A 26398-nucleotide genomic window follows, 5' to 3' on the forward strand; every position below is an offset into this window, starting at 1 on the left:
GAAATTTGGTTTTGTATTTCAACTTCTTTATTGATATCTTTTTGTTTATTTTCTCCTTCTTTGCTTTCCAGTTACCTTGTGCTCATTGTATCGTGATAATCAATATACAGCTGAGACAGAAAGATCAAGAGCTTGTTCCAATTTAATGGCACATTCTTCTTCAGGATCTTCTCAAATAAAACATGTTCTCTCTCTTTGTCTCCTACTTATTTCGGGATTGTCAGGGTGTGCATCAAAGCAAATGTCAGATAGCATTCCTCAAATAAAGTATGACGTTTTTGTTAACTTTAGGGGCGAGGACGTTCGTCGCGGTTTTCTTGGTTATTTGACTGAGTCTTTTCATCAAAAGCAAATATCTGCCTTTGTAGATACTAAACTTGAGAAGGGGGATGAAATATGGCCTTCAATTGTTAGAGCAATTCAAGGATCATTGATTTCGTTGATTATATTCTCTAGAAACTATTCCTCTTCACGTTGGTGTTTGGAAGAACTTGTGAAAATACTTGAGTGCAGGGAGAAATACAACCAAACTGTAATACCTGTTTTCTACCATGTAAATCCCACATATGTACGACATCAAAAGGGGACTTATGGAAAAGCTCTTGATGAACATGAAAAGAAATATAATTTGACCTCAGTGCAAAACTGGAGACATGCTTTGAAGAAGGCTGGCAATATATCGGGAATAAAGTCCTTCGATTACAAGTAAGCTACCCACAATCAATGCTCTATTTTACTTTATTTTTTATTTTTTTTATATGCGTAGTTGGTTGCTTAAATTGTGAAAAGATCCTCGACCATTATTTTCTAGATTGTTAATTTTCACTAAAATCTGCAAATATTAATCGGGCTGTAACCGGCTCATATATGCCATGATTTAGATTGTCCAAGGCAAGCTTCAATTTTATGGTCAAATTAGATCCAAGTATCAATAACTGCTGGTAGCTAGCATTCTAGCTAGATGATGTTACACTCAAGGAATTTACTATTATAAAATTGTGTAAAATTGTGCAAAGAAAATTTAGAATAAGAAAAAGATAATATGGGATCGAATATTGCTTTCAATTTTATTATATATTTTTTTCTACTTTTTCTACAGTAATTTATAGACCGAAATCAATTCTTAGAATGTTATAACAAGTATAAATGTGAAGAGAGAGTTACATTTTTTTTGTGAATTGTAAAGAGAGTCACGTTAATACTACTAAATGTGATTTATGAGTGCACATATAACATTATATTATGACAACATTAAACACTTATGACAACACATTACTCAACATTCTCCTCCTTAATATATTGTTCTTGAACTCCTAAAGTTTCTCTTATTTTTTGAAATTTTGTCTCTTGACAAAGTCTTCATAAAAATACTATAAAGTTGATCATTAGATTTATAGAACTCCAATTTCACCTCTTTTTCTCATTTGCTTCACGAATAAAATAATGTTTAATGACTATGTGCTTTGTTCTTTTATGGAACACTAGATTCTTGCCATAACAATAACTGATTTATTATCACAATGCATAATTACAACATCTTGATTTTCACTAAAATCTTCAAGTATTCTCTTCAACCAAATTGCTTGTTGGGTTGCTAAGCTAGTTGAAACATATTCAGCCTCTATATATAGGGGATTAAGACACAACTTATTGTTTCTTAGCACACCATGAAAATACACCTAAGCCAAGTGAAAAAATATATCCATGAGTGCTTTTCATATATCCATGCATTTTGCCCAATAACTATCACAAAAGCCGACTAACATTGCTTCAATTTTATTGTCATGTTTTTTTTATAGCTCAAAGTGCCTTGAATGTATCTTAACACCCTCATTGGACATAGATAGATATGGCTTGGACTATTCATGAACCAAGAAACTAAACTGCTTGTTGCAAAAATGATATTAGGCCTTGAATTAGTGAGGTAATATAAATTACAAACTAGGCTTCTATAATTGCTTATTCAATTTTTCATTCACAACTAGTGGTGTGTCAGTTGGATGACACCCAAACATTCCAAATTTCTTCAACATTTTCTCAACATATTTCTTTAGACAAATAAAAATTCCATCATTCTCTTGGTAAATTTCTATTCCAAGAAAGTGGTGCAACATGTCCAAATTGTTCATCTCATATCTCTCCATCATTTCTCTTCTAAAATCTTCAATTAACTTCAAATTATTTCTAGTAAAGATCAAGTCATACATATATAGTACAATATTAAAATATCAATCAGATGTTTTTGTTTAATATACAAGGTATGCTCATTCTTAAATCCCTTCTACATGAAATAACTGTCGATACTATTATATTATGGTCTTGGAGTTTGTTTCAAACCATAAAGAGCTTTCTTCAATTTATAAATCTTCTCTTCTTGGCCTTCAATGACAAAGCCTTGAGGTTGCTCAATATTAGCATCTTTCAATTCATCATTCAAAAATGCTAGCTTCACATTCAATTGAAATAATTTTGATCTTTTTTAAGATGCAAGGGAAATTAAAGCTTTAATGGTGTCTAAACGTGCCATAGGAGTAAAAGTCTCTTTAAAATCAATACTAGATTGTTGTGAATAACTCTTTGTAACAAGTCTTGCATTATTCTTTTGGATCAAGTCATCTTGGTTATGCTTTACTTTGTACACCCATTTCACACCAATAACTTCTTTGTCTTTTGAATTCTCAATTAGCTCCCATATCTTGTTCTTTATAATTACATCAATTTCTTCTTGCATGACCTTCCTCCAAGCTTCTTCTTTAATTGCCTTCAAATTTCTCAAGTTCCACAACACAGTAATTGCATCTTGCATAAATATTACTCAAACTCCTTATTTTTAAAGGAGTTGAGCTTGAAGATGATGAAATTGAGTTTGGAGCAGTTGACAAGTGTAACGACCCGCCAGGTCTCACACTGTCTATAGCGTCCACATACAAGTATAAAAATAGCATCTCACCACTAAACAATTATATATATAATGAGAATACACAACTAAAAAGTCTCAATATATATACAACTGAAAGTAGGGAAATAATACCCTATACAACAACTAGGTAGTCAAAAGCTACCAATCAACTAACTACAACGCTAGCCCTCCTCCTGAGTCTCGAAGCTCTCCCAGTCCAGCAGAACACCTATCCCGATTTGCTCGTATACCAAGGTATGGTCATCGCAGTCCCAACCACATAGGGAAAACACGCTAAGGTAAGCTCACAACAATAAACATAAAAAAAATAGCATCAACATATAATAAACAACAATAGAATTCTTCTTTCAACTTGCAACATAAAGCAACATAACACCTACAACAATAGATAAACAATATCATCTAATAACAACAACATTTTCAACACATCACACTTTATTCAAATTGGCCGCTTGTAATCGGTATAGCTCGGCCTGACCCCTATACCATGGTCGCTTCATACACGTGTGCCTCGACCTTACCCACACACGGGACCAACCAAGTCCTAGAGGAGAACAACACATCATCCACTCCGAGGAACAACTTTCCAAAGAGGGTTTTTAAACAAATTGTGCTCTTAGAGTACCACAACTATCTCAATCCGCACAATGGGATGAGCAACTTCAAAAACTTCTCCTCTAGTCTTAGTGATCAACAACTCATCACAGCATAATAACATAGTATTTATCACAATAACTCAACTATCAACTCATTCATACAACATTATATACAACTTGAATACAATAACGCATGCAACATCAACTAATGCGTCATCACGCATATACAACTAGGAGATCTCCAACAATTGAGGTTGAGCAGTCTAGGTGGCATAAACCCTATCAAATTCAGCGTTTGACCTATCTCAACCAGGTCAGGTATAGAATAGCGTTAGGAACTCTAAAGAGAACCATGTATAGACAACAATAGGTGATTGCTTAGTGTGCCACTTAGACTCGGAGGTCCAGTACTATTGTCAGGACAGAAGGGTTTGGGTATGAGCCTACCACGACCTTGGCTAGCATCACCAATCCACATATGAAGTTAGCCCACCCACTCTCCTCCAAGTACCATGCACCCTCCAGTACCTAGTCAAAGACTACATCTCTAACTAGATACCTTACTCAAATTGGTCATTCAACCATGACATGGATCGACTACTTCCATGTCGCCCACACAGTACTAAGGGATTCAACTTTAAAATAACTTTCAACTTATCACCTTAGTACTATGTATCTCAACATAGGACATATATCTTCACCAAATGTCCCCAACTTTCCAACTTTACAACAATAAGAAGCTTTACAACTTTACGACAATAAACAACTTGACAACTTTACAACTATAGGCATCATAACAACTTTACAGCAATAGGCATCTTAACAACTATAAGCAACTTACAACAATACAACAATAGGCATCTTTGTTGAGATTTTTGTTAAAACCACTTTTGTTATCACTTTAAATTACTTTTATTTTGTCAACGGTCTCAAACACGGCAAGTATATCGGCCGTTCAAGTAGTAAAATTATCGTATCCACAGGGATTAGAAGGTAACATAAGCATTTATTGACTATTCGTGACTAAAGAATAATTCTAATTTCATAGTTTTTCATGCAAGTGTAAATTGAAAGTTATGACTATTGGAATGTTTAGACTATAAAATTTTGGTTTGTGAGTGGAGAAGGGTTAGAAATGGTATTATGGTTTTGTGAGATTATGGGGTCAAATTTTACCAAACGTCAGACTAATGAATCCTTAATCTCTTGTTACATACATTGCTTATTCAACCTATAAGTTTACTTAAACCTAATCCCTTAGAACAAGAGCCTAGGTGCGGATATTGAATGTCAATTCCTTGAGTACCTAATATCTACACTCGCATTACGGGCTAGGGTTTAAGACTACTAATGGGCCAAGCTCCATTCCTAGATACATTTCCCACTAGGCATTTGTTTCAGAGCTAGTTTTAAAGGTTATTTTCCAATACCTAATGGAACCTATATCATGCAAGGAGAATCAATCCAGAGCAAGCATTAAGAATAGAAACATACACAACAATGAATGAAACAACATGTATATATATCATTAAAACGTAAGGATTACAATAGAATTCGTTGGTTACATCTAACCCCACAAAAAATGGGTAGAACCACTCAAAACAATGAGGGTAAAGCAAAAATAGAGATGGAAGAGAAAAATGAAGGACCGAAGGAAAAACCCACACACGAACGGCTCCAAGCTCCGGGAATCCCTTCCACAGCTCCTAAAACGCGCCCAATGTGTGAATGAGGAAGAAAACCTCGAAAATGTCTTCAAATACGAGCTTCGGGAGTCAGATTAGGGTTACGCGCTCGGCGCATAAGTCTTTGCGTCCGGCGCAGGGCCTTCCAGGAAGTTAAATACTTTCTGCCTCAGTACACGCTCAGCGCAAATCATTTTACGCCCGACGCAATGTCTTCCAGAGAGTTTCAGGTACTCTCTATCTTGATCACGCCCGATGCGGGTAGTCTCTCGCCCGGCGCATATATGGCTTGCAAAGATGAGGCACTCTGTTCTTCTTGCGCCCGGCACGGGTCATCTTGCGCCCGGTGCAGTTACTCTTCTTTGCTCCTTAACTCCTTTAGTTTCCAATCCAAAGGATCTTCAACTTTCAACTCTTCACTCAATACCTGCACAAAAAATGAGGCGTATCAAGGTATTGTTAGATGAAATTGGGTTAGCTATATCTGCATACAAAAAATGAATCAAAAAGAGAACAATTATCTTGCAATGGTGCAAAGGATGAGTGGAATTGTTCAATAAGTCTTGTCCAAAAAGAAGTATAATTGAGACTTAACAACTCCCCCAAACTTAGAACCTTGCTTGTCCTTAAGCAACAGGTGATTAATCTAGCAGATAACAAGCAATGCATGTGTGTCAAATTCTACATCCCAGTTCACTTGTATTTTCTTTTCGCAAGCATGAACTTAATATGAACTTTCAGTCACAATTATTGCAATAGAACATGACAAGGTGCACACTAGTGTATCAGGGTGAATGTTTCTCTCTAGTCTACTACTCAAGCCACATGATTCAACTTTGCTCTTCATTTCCAAATGAAACCAATGGTAAAACAAATGCAGGTACTTATCACAAGGTCTTTATTAGGGCAATCTGGGTAAAGCAGTAGCAATCTTATGGTTTTTTCAAGGATTCAAATTGCTATGGCTTAAGAGAGCAATTGAGATTTCTACAATGATATCCCTCTCCATACCCCAATACAACAATTCAGCACATGCCCTTAACCAGATCCAAGCCATTAGCCTTTATGAGATGCCTATTTACACTTTTGCATCTTAATTTTTTTTTTGTTTTTTTTTGTAATTTTGAATGGCTGACCATATACTTTCTTTTTCCCAAAATTCCTCATTCTTCAACTCCCCCAAACTTGTTTGATGTCATCAATTTGCTCTCTTAACCAAAGCAAAGGTTATGGTTAAGTTTTCACGGTTTGGAATAAGTGAAAGGTGTGGTGTTTAGGCTTAGGAAGGTATGGGTCAAGTGAAAAGTGGAGATGGATTTTTGGCTTAGCTGGTTAACAAAATAAAGGGATTTGAATGCCTTGATCATATAAATGCACAACACTAGCAAACCACCAGGGAAACTCAAGCAAAGTCTATCATGCAACTTAAGCGTAGCAGTATTTAGGTTCAAACCTCACCCGGCTATGCATCCACAATTTATCAAACTCAGCTCAGTTCTATGATCAACATTGAAACCCGTATGCAACTAGTCATGAACTAAATATCTAACGTGACTTGAAAATGGCTAAGGTACACGCACCACAAACATCAAGCAAACCACAATCCAGAATCGACCACAAGCATAACAAGTATCAACAAAATTAAAAACTGTGCTAAAGAAGAATATTCACAAAAAGAACCAATAGAGTAATCACCAACAGAAACTAAATATAATAATAAAATTTTGGAACAAAAACAGTTAAACAACTACAAATGAAAGACAGAAAAATAAACTGCAACAAAAACATAAAAATGGACTAAGGTAGCTGGTCATCATCACAGCTGGTGCTCCATCCTCCTTAGCAGCATCAGCATCAGCAGCAGCTCCACCCCCCAAAGAAAGGAGCCTGGTCCCCAGGCCACCCAGTATAGGCATGGTAATCAGCTATGGACGGGAACTGGTAACTAGGAGCGGAGTGCAGAGAGAAGCTCTGAAAGGCATCCAAGATGAAAATTTGTCCTCGCTGGAGGGACTCCTGCTACTGCATGAAGGCGTCCATCCTACCCTCCTGCCTCTGCATAAAGGTCTCTATGTGGCCCTCCAGAGCGTCAAAACGCTGATGGAGAGTGAGTGGAGGGCCCGGGGTAGGAACATCCTCCATAGGCATGTCCTCTTGAGGCCCAGCAGCATGAATGGGCTCTAGTGCTGGGACGGCCGGTGGTGGGCGGTCCCAGAAATAGGCAGAGATGTATCTGCTGTCAATCGCCCGGCCAGGACCCTCAAAAGGAGGCGAGTGGACATCCACACCTGTGAGCTGGCATAACTGAGTGATAAGCGAAGGATGTCCAAGGGCAGAGGAAGGAGCAGAGTTGGCACAACCAGAGATCTCGACGCAAATGATGCTGCCTAAATCCACAGTCCTCCCAGTCATAATGCAGTACATCAACATGGCCTTGGTCCAGTGAAGATCAGAGATATGTGAGCAGGGGAGCAGAGTTGCCATACTCGCATTCCTCATCAGGCCTCAGCGTAGTCCCTAGAAACTCATTAATCATCCTGGCATCAAAGGGGACTCGCACACCCCTAACATAGCTTGTAAATGGCACAATGCCCTCCTCCGGTCTCAGGGCATTGGCATAAAATTCCTTCACCACAACAATGTTGGCCGAGAGTGGGTAGGAGCCTAGCTTGTCCCACCGGCGCCTATGTAGTTCTGCTTGGAACTTTTGTGCCTCATTTTCCTCCAATTCAACCCGCCTCTCCAGGATAAATTTCCTCCCACTAATAGACTCAAAATGTGTCTCGTTCCGTTTCGTGAGGAATAGGCGGGAGTAGGGGCGACTGGGCTTGTAGGGAGGCTGGCCCGGTTGATCAGAACGGGGACGCTTGCTGGAAGAGGCCATCTGCAAAATATAAAACATGAAATCCCAAGCAGATAGATGAGCATAACAAAATAGACCAGGATGACCAATTTAGGTAACTCAAAATGAAAACTAGCCTTAGACTGAAATAGAAACCTCAAAAGAAAATAAAACACAACAAAAACAAAGGGGTAAGAGGTGTTATGAGCCGGGCTTAAGACTGCATGCGCCGAGCGCGGAGAGTACAATGGACTCTCTGGAATGAATTGCGCCGGGCATAAAACAAAATTGTGCAGGGCGTGAGCGACAATTCTGACTATCTGGTGCTCATGACGCTAGGCGTACGGGCACACGCCGAGCTTGGCTTCATAAATAAAATAGATACAACAATAGACCGCCCCGGGCGCAGTTCGTCGCGCTCGGCGTGTGTGCATACAGGGGTGTAAAAAAGTTCATCTTTTTGGTTCCAAAACCCCAATGCAGGCCTTAGGCCACAGTTTCAACACCAAAATCAAAGAAAACATGAGAAAAAGATGCTTGAAAACGAAAAAATAAACAAAAACAAAAACAAAGATCTACTTGAGTGTAGAGTTCTTGGAGGGGGGGAAGAAAAACGCGAGGCGTGCCCTTGAGGGGAGAAATGGAGGCCGAGAGTGAGGGTTGGAGCGTGAGAGATGAAAGGACTTTGGGAGATGATAGGCTTTGGGAGATGAGAGGCTGAGAGATTTGAGAGAGTGATGAAGAGAAAAGGTTGCGGGAGAGAGGAGAGTGTGGGTTGAGAGTGAGGTAGGGAAGAAGGGTGAGTGAGTTGAGAGAGGGGAGGAGAGTTGGAGAGTTGAGAGAGAGTTGCGGGAGAGAGGGAGTTGAAGAGTGAAGTGAGAGTGGGAGAAGAGGGAAAAAGGGTTTAAGGGGCATCTGAAGGGTCGCGCCGGGCGTGCAATTCACCGCGCCGGGCGCGGTATCAGTGGAATTCCAAAGGTTGCCCTTATCTAGTATGGTGTCGGGCGCTGACGCGTCGCGCCAGGCGTCATTAGGGTTACAAACATGCAAGAATTCAATGAGCCGGGCTTGGCAGATACGCGCCCGGCGTATTTAAGGTTGTGACCTTCTAGTAGTTAATGTGCTGGGCTCATTTATGAGCGCGCCGGGCTTGCTACCCCCTGGAGCCTCTAACTTTCAATGCGCCCGGCGTTCCAGTAAATGCGTCGGGCGTGGTCGTTCCAGGGGCTCTATGGAATGATGGGTCGGGAGCAATAGAAATTGCGCCCAACGTGGGTCTTGGTAGAGACCAATTGGCTCTAGGTGTGCTGGGCGTGGCTATGTCGCGCTCGGCGTGATCTATGCTATGCATGTTTCACTTAAAGTTTTCCACTCCTCACACTCCTAACAGGATCTAATCTATATTAACCCACTCAAGCATGATTCACACAATTAATACCTAACACAAAACACATATAGTACATAACATACAAGTATAACACACAGTCACAATCAAAGCTAAAAACATAATTTAACAGAAAACACATTAAAACACAGTTCAGATCTCTGGGTTACCTCCCAGAAAGCGCTTGTATAATGTCCCGAGCTTGACAAGAAGAGACCTCAAGGGTCTCTGAAAGAAAGGATACAGCAGAGTCTTTCGACTTCTCCACCCAAGTAGGGTTTCAGCCGCTGTCCGTTCACAACCCAGCTTCTTTGTGCCTCAGGATCTTCAATCTCTATAGCACCATAGGGTTTCACCTCCTTAACTCTGAAAGGGCCAGACCATTTAGATCTCAGTTTTCCAGGGAATAGCTTGAGCCTGGAATTGAACAATAGCACTGACTGGCCTGCCCTGAACTCTCTCTTGAGAATCTTCCTGTCATGATAGCTCTTGACTTTCTCTTTGTATAACTTGGATGATTCGTAGTCTTGGAGCCTCAGTTCATCAAGAGCATGCAGCTCCAACTTCCTCTTCTCACCAGTACTGAGAGGGTCAAAGTTCAACATCTTCAAAGCCCAATAAGCTTTGTGCTCCAGCTCTACAAGAAGATGGCAAGCTTTCCCATACACCAATTGAAATGGAGTGAGACCAATTGGAGATTTGAAGGCAGTTCTATAAGCCCATAGAGCTTCATCAAGCTTTGTAGACCAATCCTTCCGTGAAGAAGACACAATTTTCTCCAGAATCCTCTTGATCCCTCTGTTAGAAACCTCAGCTTGACCATTGGTTTGAGGGTGATAGGTAGTGCCAACCTTATGATGGACTCCATAGTGTTCTAGAGCCCTCTCCATCTGAACATTACATAAGTGTGAACCTCCATCACTGATAAGTACTCTGGGAGTACCAAATCTGCTGAAAATGTGCTTCTTGAGGAACTTCACCACTATTTTGCCATCCGCCTTGGGTGTAGCAATGGCTTCAACCCATTTTGAGACATAGTCCACTGCCACAAGAATGTACTCATTTGTGAAAGAAGAAGGCAGTGGTCCAACAAAATCTATGCCCCAACAATCAAACACCTCAACTTCCTGCATGTTCTACAAGGGCATCTCATGATTCCTTGTGATTCCTTCGGCCCTCTGACAACTGTCACACTGCTTGGCATGACTGTGGCTATCATTGAAAAGTCCTTTATAAATGGAGTGTCTTTGTTTAGGAGATTACTCAGGGGTCTGGCTATCATTGAAAAGTCCTTTATAAATCGCCTGTAAAAGCCAGCATGCCCCAAGAAACTCCTAATACCTTTGACATTGATGGGTGGAGGTAGTTTTTCTATTACCTCCACTTTGGCTGGGTCAACTTCAATGCCCTTGTGAGAGATTTTGTGCCCCAAGCCTATCCCCTCGGTCACTATGAAATGACATTTTTCCCAGTTGAGGATAAGGTTGGTCTCCAAGCATCTTCTAAGCACCACTTCAAGATTGGCTAGGCACTCATCAAATGAAGACCTGAACACAGAGAATTCGTCCATGAAAACCTCAATGCTCTTCTTCACCAAGTCGGAGAATATAGCTAGCATGCATCTTTGAAATGTTGCAGGAGCATTGCACAGTCCAAATGGCATCTTCTGATAAGCAAAGACACCAAAAAGACAAGTGAAAGCGGTCTTCTCTTGATCTTCTGGATCAACCACAATCTGGTTGTAGCCTGAATACCCATCAAGAAAGAAATAATAAGCTTGGCCAGCTAATCTCTCAAGAATCTGATCCATGAATGGGAGTGGAAAATGATCCTTCCTTGTAGCTTTATTGAGCTTCCGGTAATCAATACACATTCTCCACCCCGTGACCATTCTAGAAGGAATCAACTCATTCTTCTCATTTTGAATCACCGTCATGCCACCCTTCTTTGAAACCACTTGTACAAGGCTCACCTATGCACTATCAGAAATAGGGTAGATCATACCGGCATCCAACAACTTTATCACTTCCTTCTTCACTACCTCCTTCATCACAGGATTAAGCTGCCTCTGTGGTTGAGCAACCGGTTTGTACTCATCCTCCATAAATATCTTATGCATGCAATAGGCTGGGCTAATTCCCTTGAGATCATAAATAGACCAACCAATTGCCCCTTGATAGAACTTCAACACTTTCACAAGCTTCTCCTCATCCAATGTGGATAAAGAGCTACTTATGATAACCGGTTTACTTCCACCTTCTTCTAGAAACACATACTTGAGATGAGAAGGGAGTATTTTCAACTCAAGCTTCAGGGTAATCACCTCCCCTTCCTCCTTCAAATCTTCTATATGCACTGAATCCGGTGTCATCACCTCCTTTTATGAATCAAGGCTCTTCAGACATGCCTCAATCTCTCTATCTTCTTCTTCATGAAGATATTCAACCACATTGATCAAGACTTTCTCCAAAAAAGTGGAAAAAGAGACATGCTTCCTAGTATCTTCAATAAGGCCGTCTATTACATCAACCCAGAAGCAACTGCTCTTGTCCTTGGGGTAGTGCATGGCGTCAAACACATCAAAGTTGACTTCTTCATCATTCACTCTCACCTTAAGCTTCCCATCATCCACATCAATTAGAACTCTAGCAGTCTTTATGAATGGTCGGCTAAGAATGAGAGGTACATCAATATCCTCTTTTATATCCATCACCTCAAAATCAGCGGGAAACAAAAAATGGTCCACCTTCACCAGAACATCCTCCACTGTGCCATGAGGATACTTCACAGATCGATCCGCCAACTGCAAAGTCATGCGAGTGGGCTTCACCTCCAAATCACTAATCCTCTGAAGCATAGATAAGGGCATGAGATTGATGCTAGCCCCCAAATCAAGCAAAGCCTTCCCAATAGCTAGACTCTCAATAGTGACTGGAAGAGTGAAACTACCAGGGTCCTTGGATTTTGTTGGCAACATCTTCTGGATAATAGCACTACACCCCGCCTCCAATGTAATGGTCTCCTCTTCAAAATATTTTCTCTTCTTGGTGAGGAGCTCCTTCATAAACTTGGCATAGGTAGGCATTTGCTCTAATGCCTCGGAGAACGGAATGTTAATCTGCAAGGACTTGAAAATCTCTAAGAATCGAGCATATTGCCTCTCCTTATCTCTCCTTGAAGGTGCATGAGAATATGGTAGGCTCTTGGTGGGTGGCACCTTTACAATACTCTTCTCCTCCATGGGTGCTTTCTTTTTCTCTCTGCTAACTCCTTCTTTCTCTTTTTCAACTTCTTTCTTCTTCTCATTCTTTTTTTCATTTTCATTTTTCTTTTTATTCTCATCAACCAACTCACTTCTTTCACTCCTTCTCCATACTCCTGGGCCCTCTAGGATGATCTCTTCATCAACACTAGTATCATCATCTACACCTGTGTCAATTTTTTCTTCACTCTCATTCTTTTTCTCACTTTCCTTCACCACAAACTCCCAACCACTCCTTGTAGATACTACATTCAAGTGCCCCTTTGGGTTTTTCTCGGTGTTGGCTGAGAAAGAACCTTTTTGTTGCTCTGCTAGCTACTTTGCTATTTGCCCCACCTGTATCTACAGATTTTTAATTGAAGCATCGGTGTTCTTTTGGTTGGACATAGAAAATTGCATGAATTGTTGCGAAGAGTCTTCCAACTTGGTGGTTCTCTCATACAAAGGTGGGTGTTGGTGTTGATGTGGAGGTCTGCTACTTGATGAAGCATTCATATTTGGTTTGTTTCCACCATAGTTATTTCTCCACCCCTGATTTGAATTTTGCGGATAGGGGTGTTGAGAGAAATTTTACCGCCCTTGATTTCCTATATAATTCACTTCTTCACCTTGGGAACTGGATGATCCGGCACAATAACCATTAGGGTGGTCACCTCCACAAAAATCACATGACAAAACTTGTTGCATAGAAGGAGCATTAGATTTCATAGCTTGAAGTTGTTGAGGTAGATTGGCCATCTGTTGATTCAAGGCTTCAATTTGTTGGGAAAGTAACTTGTTTTGGGCTAACACCGCATCTTGAGTACTCAGCTCCAAAACAACCCTCTTGAGTGAAGAGCTCCTACCATGTTGGCTCCGAAAATCAGTGGAAGCCATGGACTCAATGATTGTGATAGCCTCTTCAGCAGTTCTGAACATGACTGACCCTCCAAAAGAAGCATCAAGTATCATCTTGGTTTGAGGTTGTAACCCATTACAGAAAGTTTGAACTTGCAGCTCCACCTCAAAACCATGATTAGGGCACCTTCTCAACAGTGATTTGTACCTCTCCCATGCTTCACATAATGGCTCATCCACACCTTGAGCAAAAGTAGCAATAGCAGTTCTGGCTTCAGTGTTCTTGGAAGGGGGAAAGAACCTGGCTAAGAATTTAGTCTCCACATCCCTCCAAGTGGTCAGGCTTTGGTTTGGTTGAGAGTGAAGCCAAGCCTTAGCCTTCCCATTCAGAGAAAATGGAAACAACCTCATGAACAGTGCCTCTTCATCAGCCCCTGAAACTCCAACTGAACCACACAACTCATAGAAAGTGTAGAGATGAGTATGTGGGTCTTCATGATCCAGGCCAGAAAATTGACGAGAGCTGATAAGCTGTAGAAGTGTAGGCTTCATTTCTACTCGTCTGTCATTCATGGTAGGCCTCACAATGCTAGAGAATTCCCTCGGGCTAGTGTAGGTGAAAGCATCACCTATAGTGCGCCTCCGGTTTTGATTTTCATTGTGAGCACCACCTTCACCTTCCATAGTGAACTCATGAATATCAAAGACAAAGACTTCAGGAATCTGAGTGGTTGGTTGGCCAACTGGATTTGCTCTATTCCTCCTTCTCCTCCTATTGCTATTATTCCTCCTCGTCGTGCGTTCAATCTCAGGATTGTTCAACAGTGGCTTAGAAAAATTTGTACCTCTGGTTCGAATAGTACCTTGCATACAAGAGAAAACAAAAGACTAGAGTGCACAAGTCAGCCCAAAGAATTCATTTGATAAACTAGGAATTAACAATAAAAGTAAAGGAACAAGTCACAAATAGATATAAATACTAAATTACCTTGCTAATCCCCGGCAACGGCGCCAAAAACTTGTTGAGATTTCCGTTAAAACCACTTTTGTTATCACTTTAAATTACTTTTATTTTGTCAACGATCTCAAACACGGCAAGTATACCGGCCGTTCAAGTAGTAAAATTATCGTATCCACAGGGATTAGAAGGTAACATAAGCATTTATTGACTATTCGTAACTAAAGAATAATTTCAATTTCATAGTTTGTCATGCAAGTGTAAATTGAAAGTTATGACTATTGGAAGGTTTAGACTATAAAATTTTGGTTTGTGAGTGGAAAAGGGTTAGAAATGGTATTATGGTTTTGTGAGATTGTGGGGGCCAGATTTCACCAAACGTCAAACTAATGAATCCTTAATCTCTTGTTACATAAATTACTTAGTCAACCCATAAGTTTACTCAAACCTAATCCCTTAGAGCAAGAGCCTAGGTGCGGATATTGAATGTCAATTCCTTGAGTACCCAATATCTACACCCGCATTATGGGCTAGGGTTTAAGACTACTAATGGGCCACCATTCCAAGATACATTTCCTACTAGGCATTTGTTTCAGAGCTAGTTTCAAAGGTTATTTTCCAATACCCAATGGAACCTATATCATGCAAAGAGAATCAATCCAAAGCAAGCATTAAGAATAGAAACATACACAACAATGAATGAAACAACATGTATATATATCATTAAAACGTAAGGATTACAATAGAATTCGTTGGTTACATCTAACCCCACAAAAAATGGGTAGAACCACTCAAAACAATGAGGGTAAAGCAAAAATAGAGATGGAAGAGAGAAATGAAGAACCGAAGGAAAGACCCACACACGAAAGGCTTTAAGCTCCGGGAATCCCTTCCACAGCTCCTAAAACGCGCCCAATGTGTGAATGAGGAAGAAACCCTCGAATATGTCTTCAAATACGAGCTTGGGGAGTCATATTAGGGTTACGCGCCCGGCGCATAAGTCTTTGCACCCAGCGCAGGGCCTTCCAGGAAGTTAAATACTTTCTGCCTCAGTACACACTCGGCGCAATTCATTTTACGCCCGGCGCAATGTCTTCCAGAGAGTTTCAGGTACTCTCTGTCTTGATCACACCCGACGCGGTTAGTCTCGCGCCCGGCGCATATATGGCTTGCAAAGATGAGGCACTTTGTTCTTCTTGCGCTCGGCACAGTTACTCTTCTCTGCTCCTTAGCTCCTTTAGTTTCCAATCCAAAGGATCTTCAACTCTTCACTCAATACCTGAACAAAAAATGAGGCGTATCAAGGTATTGTTAGATGAAATTGGGTTAGCTATATCTGCATACAAAAAATGAATCAAAAAGAGAACAATTATCTTGCAATAGTGCCAAGGATGAGTGGAATTGTTCAATAAGTCTTGTCCAAAAAGAAGTATAATTGAGACTTAAAAATCTTACAATAATAGGTACCTTACAGCAATACAATAATAGGCATCTTACAACAATAGGCAACTCATACAACTTTAAACAAGTTTTACAACTTTACAACAATAGGCAACTTATACGACTTTAAACGACTTTTACATCAATAAACTACTTCAACTTATACATCTCAGCTTATTAATAATTCAACAATAAACAACATAAAAACAATTTAGTTTCATAACGTATAGCAACTTTAACAACATATCACATATTATCAACACACAACATATGAACAACTTAAGCCAACAACTTAACCATTTTCAAAGAAAACAATGCATGAAGCTTCCCTAACCTGAAGATTGGCTTAGCATTGCCAAGGGCTGAGAAGAAGTGGAATTTCCTTTCGAAGCTCAACCCGGGAACCTCCATCTTCCAAAAGCAAGCTTCCTGGCCCAAAGTCCTTCTCTTTAAAATTTCTCTCTAAAACTTCTCTCTAAGTTCTCATTTTCTTCCCCCCTCAACGCCTATTTATAGAGGTTCAGGAGTGGCTAGAACAGCCTGTTCTAGGCTACTAAATCACCCTTCTTCTAGTAGTTTGGAACGCCTCGTTCCAACTTTGGAACGCCCTGTTCCAGTCTACCAACAGCGTTACAATACCTCCCAACAAACAGGAATTTTCATCCCCGAAAATAGGTTTACCTGAAAAGAGAAATGGATACCGTTCCTTGAACTAACTCTCCATCTTCCAGGTCGCCTCACCAATAGTTGTATCCCAAAGAACTTTCACCAAGCTGATGGATTTTCCCCAAAGATCCTTCAACTTGTGATCAACCAAAACTATTGATCTCTTCTGATAGGTCAAGTTCTTTCTAACTTGCACCTCATCCATCTCTACCACATGACTTGGATCATAAACCTACTTTCCCAACTAGAAAACATGAACACGTGTTCCATCTCAGAAAATCCCAAAGGCCTCTCTGCCTTCTATCAACTTATGATTTCTACCTACTAGAGGCAAACCTCATCCTTTCTTGAATCAACTTCACCTCCTCAATAGTTTGTAAAACTAACTCTAACTCCGCAACTACCAACTCACCATCTTTGATACCAACACAAAGGAGTCTCCCACATTTCCTTCCATGCAATGCTTCAAATCTCAATACTAGCATGAAAGCTATTGTTGTACATAAACTCTACCAGTAGTAAGACTTCTTCCCAACTCCCTAAGTAGTCTAGCACACAAGCCCTCAACAAATCTTCCAAGGACTAAATTGTCCTCTCTGACTGACCATCCGTCTATGGATGGTAAGCAGAACCCAATCTCAACCTCGTGCCTAAGGCTTGGTGTAGACTCTGCCAAAAATCTGGAAGTGAACCTCGGATCCCTATCTAAAATAATACTGGAAGGCACCCCGTGCAATCGTACTATTTCCTTCACATACAGTTGTGTCAACTTCTCCAAGGATCACTTGATATTGACAAGCAAGAAATGTGCACACTTGGTCAATCTGTCAACCACAACTCAAATAACATCACTATTCCTAGTCGACTTAGGCAACCCATCAATGAAATCCATAGTGATACTATCCAACTTTCACTACAAGATCTCCATCATCTACAATTAAACTACCAGACTTCTGGTGTCCAACCTTAGCCTTCTGACAGGTCAGACAGGCCGCCAAATATTCAATAATGTCTCTCTCTTCACTCAGAATTTTGAGGTAGGCAAATTCTGCCCTTAAACCTCAAATCTCATCTTTACCCATCTCAAAGCCAACTACTTTCTCTGTATCCAACAAACTAAGAATCCTTCACAATTTCGGATCTTACAACTGCTTCAACCCAACTTGCTTCAATAACTCACTAGCTATGGTAGTCATTCCACATCTATTGTGGTCTTGAGCCAACTCTACATAGAGATTCAAATCTCTGAATTTCTCAACCAGCTCCAACTTTTTCACCATCAAACTAGACATGTGGATGAATTTTTGACTAAGAGCATCCACCACTATATTGGTTTTCCCTAGGTGATACATCAACTGAAAGTCATAATCTTTCAGAAATTCCATCCACCGTCTCTGCCTTATGTTCAACTCCTTCTGATCAAACAAGTACTTCAGGCTCTTGTGATCACTGAAGATGCTGAACCTAACACCATAAAGACAGTGCCTCCCTATCTTCAAGGCAAAAAAAAATAACAGCTGCCAACTCCAAGTTATGAGTAGGATAATTATTCTCATGGTTCTTCAATTATCTTAAAGCATATGCCACTACTCTCCGGTTCTACATCAACACACATCCCAATCCCTGGTGAGAAGTATCATAACACACCTTAAATGACTCACTAGGATCAGGCAACATGAACATAGGAGAAGTAGTCAACCTCTTCTTTAATTCTTCAAAACTCTACTCATATGCATCTGCCCTAATGAAAGGATGATCCTTTCTAGTCAACTGGGTTAGAGGCATTACTATTTTGGAGAATCTCTCAATGAACTTCCTATAGTAACCCGCTAAACTCACAAAGCTTCGAATATCCGTGACAGTTCTTGAGCATTCCCACTGTAACACCGACTCCACCTTTTCCAGATCAATTATAACTCCTTCTGCTGAAATAACATGACCCAAGAACTTCACCTCTTTCAACTAGAATTCACATTTTGACAACTTCGCATACAACTGTTTTTCTTTCAAAATTTTCAACACCAACCTCAAGTGCTCTCCATGTTCCCCAAGGGTTCTTGAATAAATAAGGATGTCATTAATGAACACCACCACAAATTTATCCAAGAAAGGCCAAAAAATTTTGTTCATGTAATCCATGAACACTACTCGGGCATTGGTTACCCCAAACGGCATCACAACACACTCATAGTGACCATACCTAGTCCTGAATGTAGTCTTAGGTATGTCACCCTCCTTCACCCTGATCTGGTGATATCCTGGCCTTCAGTCAATCTTCAAAAATAACGATGCTCCTTTAAGTTGATCCATCAAGTCATCTATCCTAGGAAGCGGATATTCGTTCTTGATATATAGTCAATTTATTCAATTGTCTACAATCTACACACAACCGACTACCTCCATCTTTGTTTTCACCAACAACATAGGAGCATCCCATGGAGATACACTCGACCTCAAACTCTACTCCAACACTAGCTAAGGACTTAAAGGAGACTCACCCAACCTAGTGGCCTACCTGAGCACCACTCTCCCAAATCCAGTGGCCTACCTGAGCACCACTCTCAAGAGACACTATGTGAGCTCTTCCAGTTCAAAAATATTTTTTTTCCTCTCCTCAAGTCCTAGGCTAGACTCATGTCATAAGGCATCACATGCAATTATGCATCACACATCATACATGGTCTGCCCACCATCATGATCAACAATCACACAAATAAACATATACTCATGTCATATCATATTTATACATTCATATATATCATTACCAAGCATACATATGAATCACACCTCAACATACATCATATATCATACATACATGATCTAAAACTTCAACTTTAAACATGCCGAAGCATTATTTCAAATATCACAAATAAACATGTTCACGCCCTGCGCAACCTAAGCGCGTCCGGCCTAATTTCAACCTGAGAGTTCTAAAACTCACTCATGCTCAGCGCGCTTAAATCGCGCTTGGCGTCCTTGAAACAAAAACTCATAAGAGTCTCCACGCCCAAAGCACCCACCTTGTGCCCGACATGCTCCAAACCTGAAAATCAGGAAAAACCAACCACATGCAAACAAAGAAAACACTGCATAAGCTCTCTACAACTCAAAAACAACTGAAATTCAACATCCATTCCTCAAACGCATTGAAATCATCAAAACTCCAAATGAACAATTCCAATCCAACTATGGATTCTCAAAAATTCTTACTCCATATGAGTTCCTAAACTCACATATAACCAAACAACATACAATCTAGCTTTCCTTACCACTTCAATTTCACCAATAATCTTCTCATTTTCCACATTCACAAAAATAAACGACATACAACACTCTGCTCCATCCTTCAACAAAACTTTAACTTAGCAAGCTCTCACCAACAACTCATCTTGTAACTGAGGAAATACCAACTCCCTATTGGAACAATCTATAAGAATCTGATTGACAGACAATCAATCCATCCCTAAGATCATGACAATATCGACTAAAGGCAAATATATCAAATTTACCTTATACTTCCTATCACCTAACTCCAATCAACAACCAATACATCACTCCACAACTTATCAACACAACACAAAGAACTACACAATAGAAGCCTAATGAGATCAACCCCACAGAGTTTTCACTAGGCTTGACCTACTCTGATACCATATAAGTGTAACGACCCGCCAGGTCTCACACTTTCTATAGCGTCCAAATACAAGTATAAAAATAACATCTCACCACTAAACAATTATATATATAATGAGAATACACAACTAAAAGGTCTCAATATATATACAACTGGAAGTAGGAAATAATACCCTATACAACAACTAGGTAGTCAAAAGCTACCAATCAACTAATACAACGCTAGCCCTCCTCCCGAGTCTCGAAGCTCACCCAGTCCAGCAGAACACCTATCCCGATCTGCTCGTATACCAAGGTATGGTCATCGCAGTCCCAACCACATAGGAAAAACACGCTAAGGTAAGCTCACAACAATAAACATAAAAAATAAACAACAATATAATTCTTCTTTCAACTTGCAACATAAAGCAACATAACACCTGCAACAATAAATAAACAATATCATCTAATAACAACAACATTTTCAACACATCACACTTTATTCAAATTGGTCGCTTATAATCGGTATAGCTCGGCCTGACCCCTATACCGTGGTCGCTTCATACACGTTTTCCTCGACCTTACCCACACACGGGACCAACCAAGTCCTAGAGGAGAACAACACATCATCCACTCCGAGGAACAACTTTCCAAAGAAGGTTTTTAAACAAATTGGGCTCTCAGAGCACCACAACTATCTCAATCCGCACAATAGGATGAGCAACTTCGAAAACTTCTCCTCTAGTCCTAGTGATCAACAACTCATCACAACATAATCACATAGTATTTATCACAATAGCTTAACTATCAACTCATTCATACAACATTATATACAACTTGAATACAATAACGCATGCAACATAAACTAATGCGTCGTCATGCATATACAACTAGGAGATCTCTAACAACTAAGGTTGAGCAGTCTAGGTGGCATAAACCCTACCGAATCCAGCGTTTGACCTATCTCAACTAGGTCAGGTATAGAACAGGATTAGAAATTTCGAAGAGAACCAGGTATAGATAACAATAGGTGATTTCTCAGGTGTGCCACTTAGACTCGGAGGTCTAGTACTACTGTCAGGACAGAAGGGTTTGGATATGAGCCTATCACGGCCTTGGCTAGCATCACCAATCCACATATGGAGTTATCCCACCCATTGTCCTCCAAGTACCATGCACCCTCTAATACCTAGTCAAAGACTACATCTCTAACTAGATACCTTACTCAAATTGGTCATTCAACCATGACATGGATCGACTACTTCCATATCGCCCACACAGTACTAAGGGATTCAACTTTAAAACAACTTTCAACTTATCACCTTAGTACTATGTATCTCAACATAGGACATATATCTTCACCATATGTCCCCAACTTTCCAACTTTACAATAATAGGCAGCTTTACAACTTTACGACAATAAACAACTTGACAACTTTACAACTATAGGCATCATAGCAACTTTACAACAATAGACATCTTAACAACTTTACAGCAATAGGCATCTTAACAACTATAAGCAACTTACAACAATACAACAATAGGAATCTTACAATAATAGGTACCTTACAACAATACAACAATAAGCATCTTACAATAATAGGCAACTCATACAACTTTAAACAACTTTTACAACTTTACAACAATAGGCAACTTATACAACTTTAAACGAATTTTACATCAATAAACTACTTCAACTTATACATCTCAGCTTATTAATAATTCAACAATAAACAACATAAAAACAACTTAGTTTCACAACCTATAGCAACTTTAACAACATATCACATATTATCAACACACAACATATGAACAACTTAAGCCAACAAGTTAACCATTTTCAAAGAAAATAATGCATGAAGCTTCCCTAACCTGAAGATTGACTCAACATTGCCAAGGGCTGAGAAGAAGTAGAATTTCCATCCGAAGCTCAACCCGTGAACCTCCATCTGCCAAAAGCAAGCTTTCTGGCCCAAAGTCCTTCTCTCTAAAATTTCTCTCTAAAACTTTTCTCTAAGTTCTCCTTTTCTTCCCCCCCTCAACGCCTATTTATAGAGGTTTAGGAGTGGCCAGAATGGCCTGTTCCAAATCCGAAACGGCCCGTTCTGCACTCTTTCATCATGTGCGAAAATCACATGCAGAACGGCCCGTTCTGAAATCAGAACGGCTCGTTCTGGAACTCATCCAGAACGGCCCGTTCTCCATCCAGAACGGCCCGTACTCCAACCAGAACGGCCCGTACTCCAACCATAATGGCCCATTCTAGGGTTTAGAATGCCCTGTTCTCAACTATAATTTACAGGCCTATTTAGTAGTCTGGAACGGTCCGTTCCAGTTTGGGAACGGCCCGTTCTGGGCTACTAAATCACCCTTCTTCTAGTAGTTTGGAACGGCTCGTTCCAACTTTGGAACGCCCCATTCCAGTCTACCAATAGCGTTACAACAAGGATGAGGAACTTGGTGTATTTGGGGTTAATTCCATATTTTCAGATGCTGAATTCAACTGTAAAATAGTTGTTGAAACTATTTTCTCCTGTATCTTTTCTTCTTTCCAATTTCAAAAAGCCTTCTCAACAAATATGACATCTTGACTAATGATCACTTTGACATGGAGCTATATAACGAATAAATTTCCATCTCACGCTTGATTCTTTAAGCTTTTTTTCTGTAAGAACTTGAGCATAGTAAGCACCAAAAAATTTCAAGGTGGTTCATTGAAATCTTTCTTACACTCCATGCTTCAAATGGTATCATGTTACAAATAGTTTTTGTTGGGTATCTATTCAACAGGTATATTATTATATTAATAGCCTATAGCCAAAATTCTTTGGAGAACCTTTCTTAAACAACATGGACCTTGCCATCTCAATCATAGTTTGATTCTTCCTCTCAGATAAATCATTTTTTTGAGGAGTATAGCCAACAATCAATTGTCTATCCACTCCTTCATCTTTAAAAACATTTTAAATTCATTGGAGACATTCCTTTCCCTTGCCGCTTCTCAAGATTTTATGAACTCTTGTCACTTTGTTTCTCAATATATAAGTTCTTTAAACTTTTAAATACATCAAATATTTCAGATTTTTTTCTCATAAGACACATCCATGTCATGCAAGTCAACTAGTTAATAAATAAGATACAATACTTATTTTGAGTAAGAGAAATGGTACTCATAGGACCACATAAATCTGTTTGTACCAATTCTAACACTTTCTTGGCTCTCCTTGTTCCTTCCTTTGGGAATGGTTGGCAATGATGTTTGCCAAGCATACATCCTTAACATAATCCATTTTCTTATCAATTTTTGGTATCATAAACATCATATTCTTTTGAGAAAGCAACATAAGACCATTGTAATTTAAGTGCCCAAGTCTCTTGTGCCATAGACACGAGTTATTTTCTTTTCTTGTCATCAAGTTGTGTTTTCTCTCATAATTAAGAGAAAGTGAAAAGATTATGTTATTTGTCATTTTCACCACAACAACAATTGTTCCTTTTGAATTAAAAATGCTACATTCTCGATTCTCAAATCGAAGAAAATAGTCATGATCTGAAAGTTGTCCAATACTCAACAAATTTTCATCTAATTTTGGAACATAAAGAGTGTCATGAATCACCTTACCCCCTTGCTTTGTTATTACTACAATATTACCTTTGCCTTATACTTCAAGATATTCTTCATTGCCTAATTTAACTTTCAAGGCCAATGAAGAATCCATGTTAATAAAATTTTTTCTATCTCAAGTCATATGATTGGTGCAACTATTGTCCAAATACCATACATTCTTATGCTCTTGAGTTGTATTTTGAGAAACAAAGAATAAATTTCCTCACCATTTTCTACTTCAACAAATGAATTGTGTTGTTGATTACCAAAGTGACAATCCTTTGAACATGCTCAAACCTTTTGCAATTACAACATGTGGCTTCTCTTTATTTCAACAATCTTTTTCTTTAAAATTGTTCTGTTTACATATTCCAAACCATTTGTTTGATCCTCCATTATTTTCTCTTCTACCATAGTAGCCTTTTCTTTTTTCACGTGAGTTTCCTCTTCCAAATTTGTCACCTCTAAAAGAATCACTACTATTTGTTGACTTATCATTTTGAGATGATACCATGAGTTTGGATTGAAATATGCTTTCAACTAACTTTTCAACAAGACGTAACAATCTTTTCTCATAGGATCTAATTGACTCCATCAACCCTTGAGCAATCATGTTAACAAGTCCTTAGTTTCTTTTATGATAACCACCAAAGGTTCAACAATTCTCTGATCATCAATTGTATCTCCACGGGACTTCATTTGATCCACAAATTCAAACAATCTATTGAAGTATTCATTCAAACTTTCCTTTTCTTTATTTTTTTCTATTCTCAAAATCTCTTTTAAGAGATTGAAGTTTGACTATCCTCAACTTTGAATCTCCTTCAACCTTTTGTTGAAGAGTTTCCCATACTTCCTTTATTGTTTTTACTTTCATGATCCTTGGAAATATGGCCAATGAGATTCCCTTTTGAATCATCTCAAGAACTTAAACATCTGTGATTTTATTTTTCTTTAATGTTGCATGTTGTGCAATTGTATTGACTTGATCTTCATACCCTGTTTGTATTAGCTCTACGACATCTATAAAGGTGAACAAAATCTCCAATTTTATGACCCAAAAATAATACCTTTTTTCCTTCAAATAAAGGAACTTAATTAGACATTGGTATGAATTATGACGTTAGCTATTGGAGTCTTTTTTGTGGCCATTATTTTTCACTTTGTTTTGTTGCAAGGATATGCAACTTTGATACCACTCTATTGGTGGTATTCTAGAGACGATGTTAGTATCTAACACAAAGAAATTACTTTTTGCAAAATCCTACAAAATTGTGCACAGAAAATTTAGAATAAGAGAAAGATAATTTGGGATTAAATTGCTCTCATTTTTATTATATTTTTTCCCTAGTTTTTCTAAATGTACATTCATAAATTGAAAAAAAATAATTAGAATGCTATAACAGTTACAAATGTAAAGAGTTGCATGAATACTACTAAACACTTATGAAAACACATTGCTCAACAATTACAATTAAATATATTCTAATTTCCAAATGATACAAAAGAAAAACACATCGCTTTTATATGAATCATAGATAGAACAACAACAATAATGTGTTTTTGAAAAATGTTACTAAATTATGAGTCAATATTACTAATATACTTTTGCAACATTTTATCAAATGTAAGATAAAGCTTATGTTACTAAATTTTTTTAACATTTTTGCATATTGATGACAATATTTTAAAAATGTTATTAAAATGGTATTTCGCAACATTTTAATAAAGTTTCTAATTTTTTGTAAGTTTTATAAAATGATAATTAAATTTAAAAAAGATTATATCTATCACTTATACTTTATGTCTCTTGTCTACCAGTCTTTTAAGATTGAGGACATCTTAAATTAACTACTAACAAATCTATATCACATATCAAAATTCGCATTTATCTTAAATTTCTCTTTATGATTATAATTATATATATTATTTATGTGTCATTCTTTGTACTTGATATGAAACTTTAATTTTGAAAAACAATTGCAGATGAGAGATATATACTATTTTTATGTAGTTCTTTTATTCAATGTGGAACTTAATTTTGAAAAATAATTAAAATAACAATATTAAGATAAAAAAATATTATTCTATCTATAGTAATATTTTTTTAAAAAAATATTATAATAATTTATTAACTTAATCTATAGTAAAATTTTAATAAATATAAAAAAATAAATATTACTAAAGATGTTAAATATATTAGTGAACCAACAAAGCCCCATTGTTTGATACATGATCCTATTATGCTATGCTTGCCTACTACAAAGGAAGGAAAAGGAAAGATGTTCTTTCATAGGCGTGGAAATTCCATCAGAAACTGTCTAATCAACTAAGTTAAGGGAGAGCTTGGTAGAGGGAAAAGATTTGATTTTCCGGAAAATTTTAATTTGAGAATCAGTTTCCTGGTATATATCTATTCTTTTAGAATATTAAAAAATATTCTCGGCAAACATTGTTACTTAGAAACCATTTTTACCTCATTTTTCTAATAATCTCATTGAAACAACATAAAAAAAATTGGATTCAAATAATGATTTTGATGGCATTACTATATATGCTAAGTAATAACTTCTTGCCAGTCCACTGTGC

The 26398-nt window shown here is 38.5% G+C and overlaps 1 protein-coding gene and 1 non-coding gene across 2 annotated transcripts in view; both read left to right on the top strand.

The window, feature by feature from the left end:
- The window catches only part of LOC109818155 (disease resistance protein RML1A), a 31776-nt gene continuing 5378 nt past the window's right edge, over positions 1–26398 (top strand). Inside the window, exon 1 of the mRNA XM_029268773.2 lies at positions 1–705. Coding sequence (XP_029124606.1) covers positions 146–705 — 560 coding nt within the window. The 5' untranslated portion in view covers positions 1–145. The remainder of the gene's footprint in view (positions 706–26398) is intronic.
- LOC145956652 (small nucleolar RNA R71) lies at positions 13696–13801 on the top strand. Its single transcript, XR_014432891.1, has one exon. It is a non-coding gene; the product is annotated as a small nucleolar RNA R71 (small nucleolar RNA).

Source organism: Cajanus cajan, chromosome 3 (assembly GCF_000230855.2).
Source record: "Cajanus cajan strain Asha chromosome 3, NIPB_CcT2T_4, whole genome shotgun sequence".
Lineage (NCBI taxonomy): Eukaryota > Viridiplantae > Streptophyta > Magnoliopsida > Fabales > Fabaceae > Cajanus > Cajanus cajan.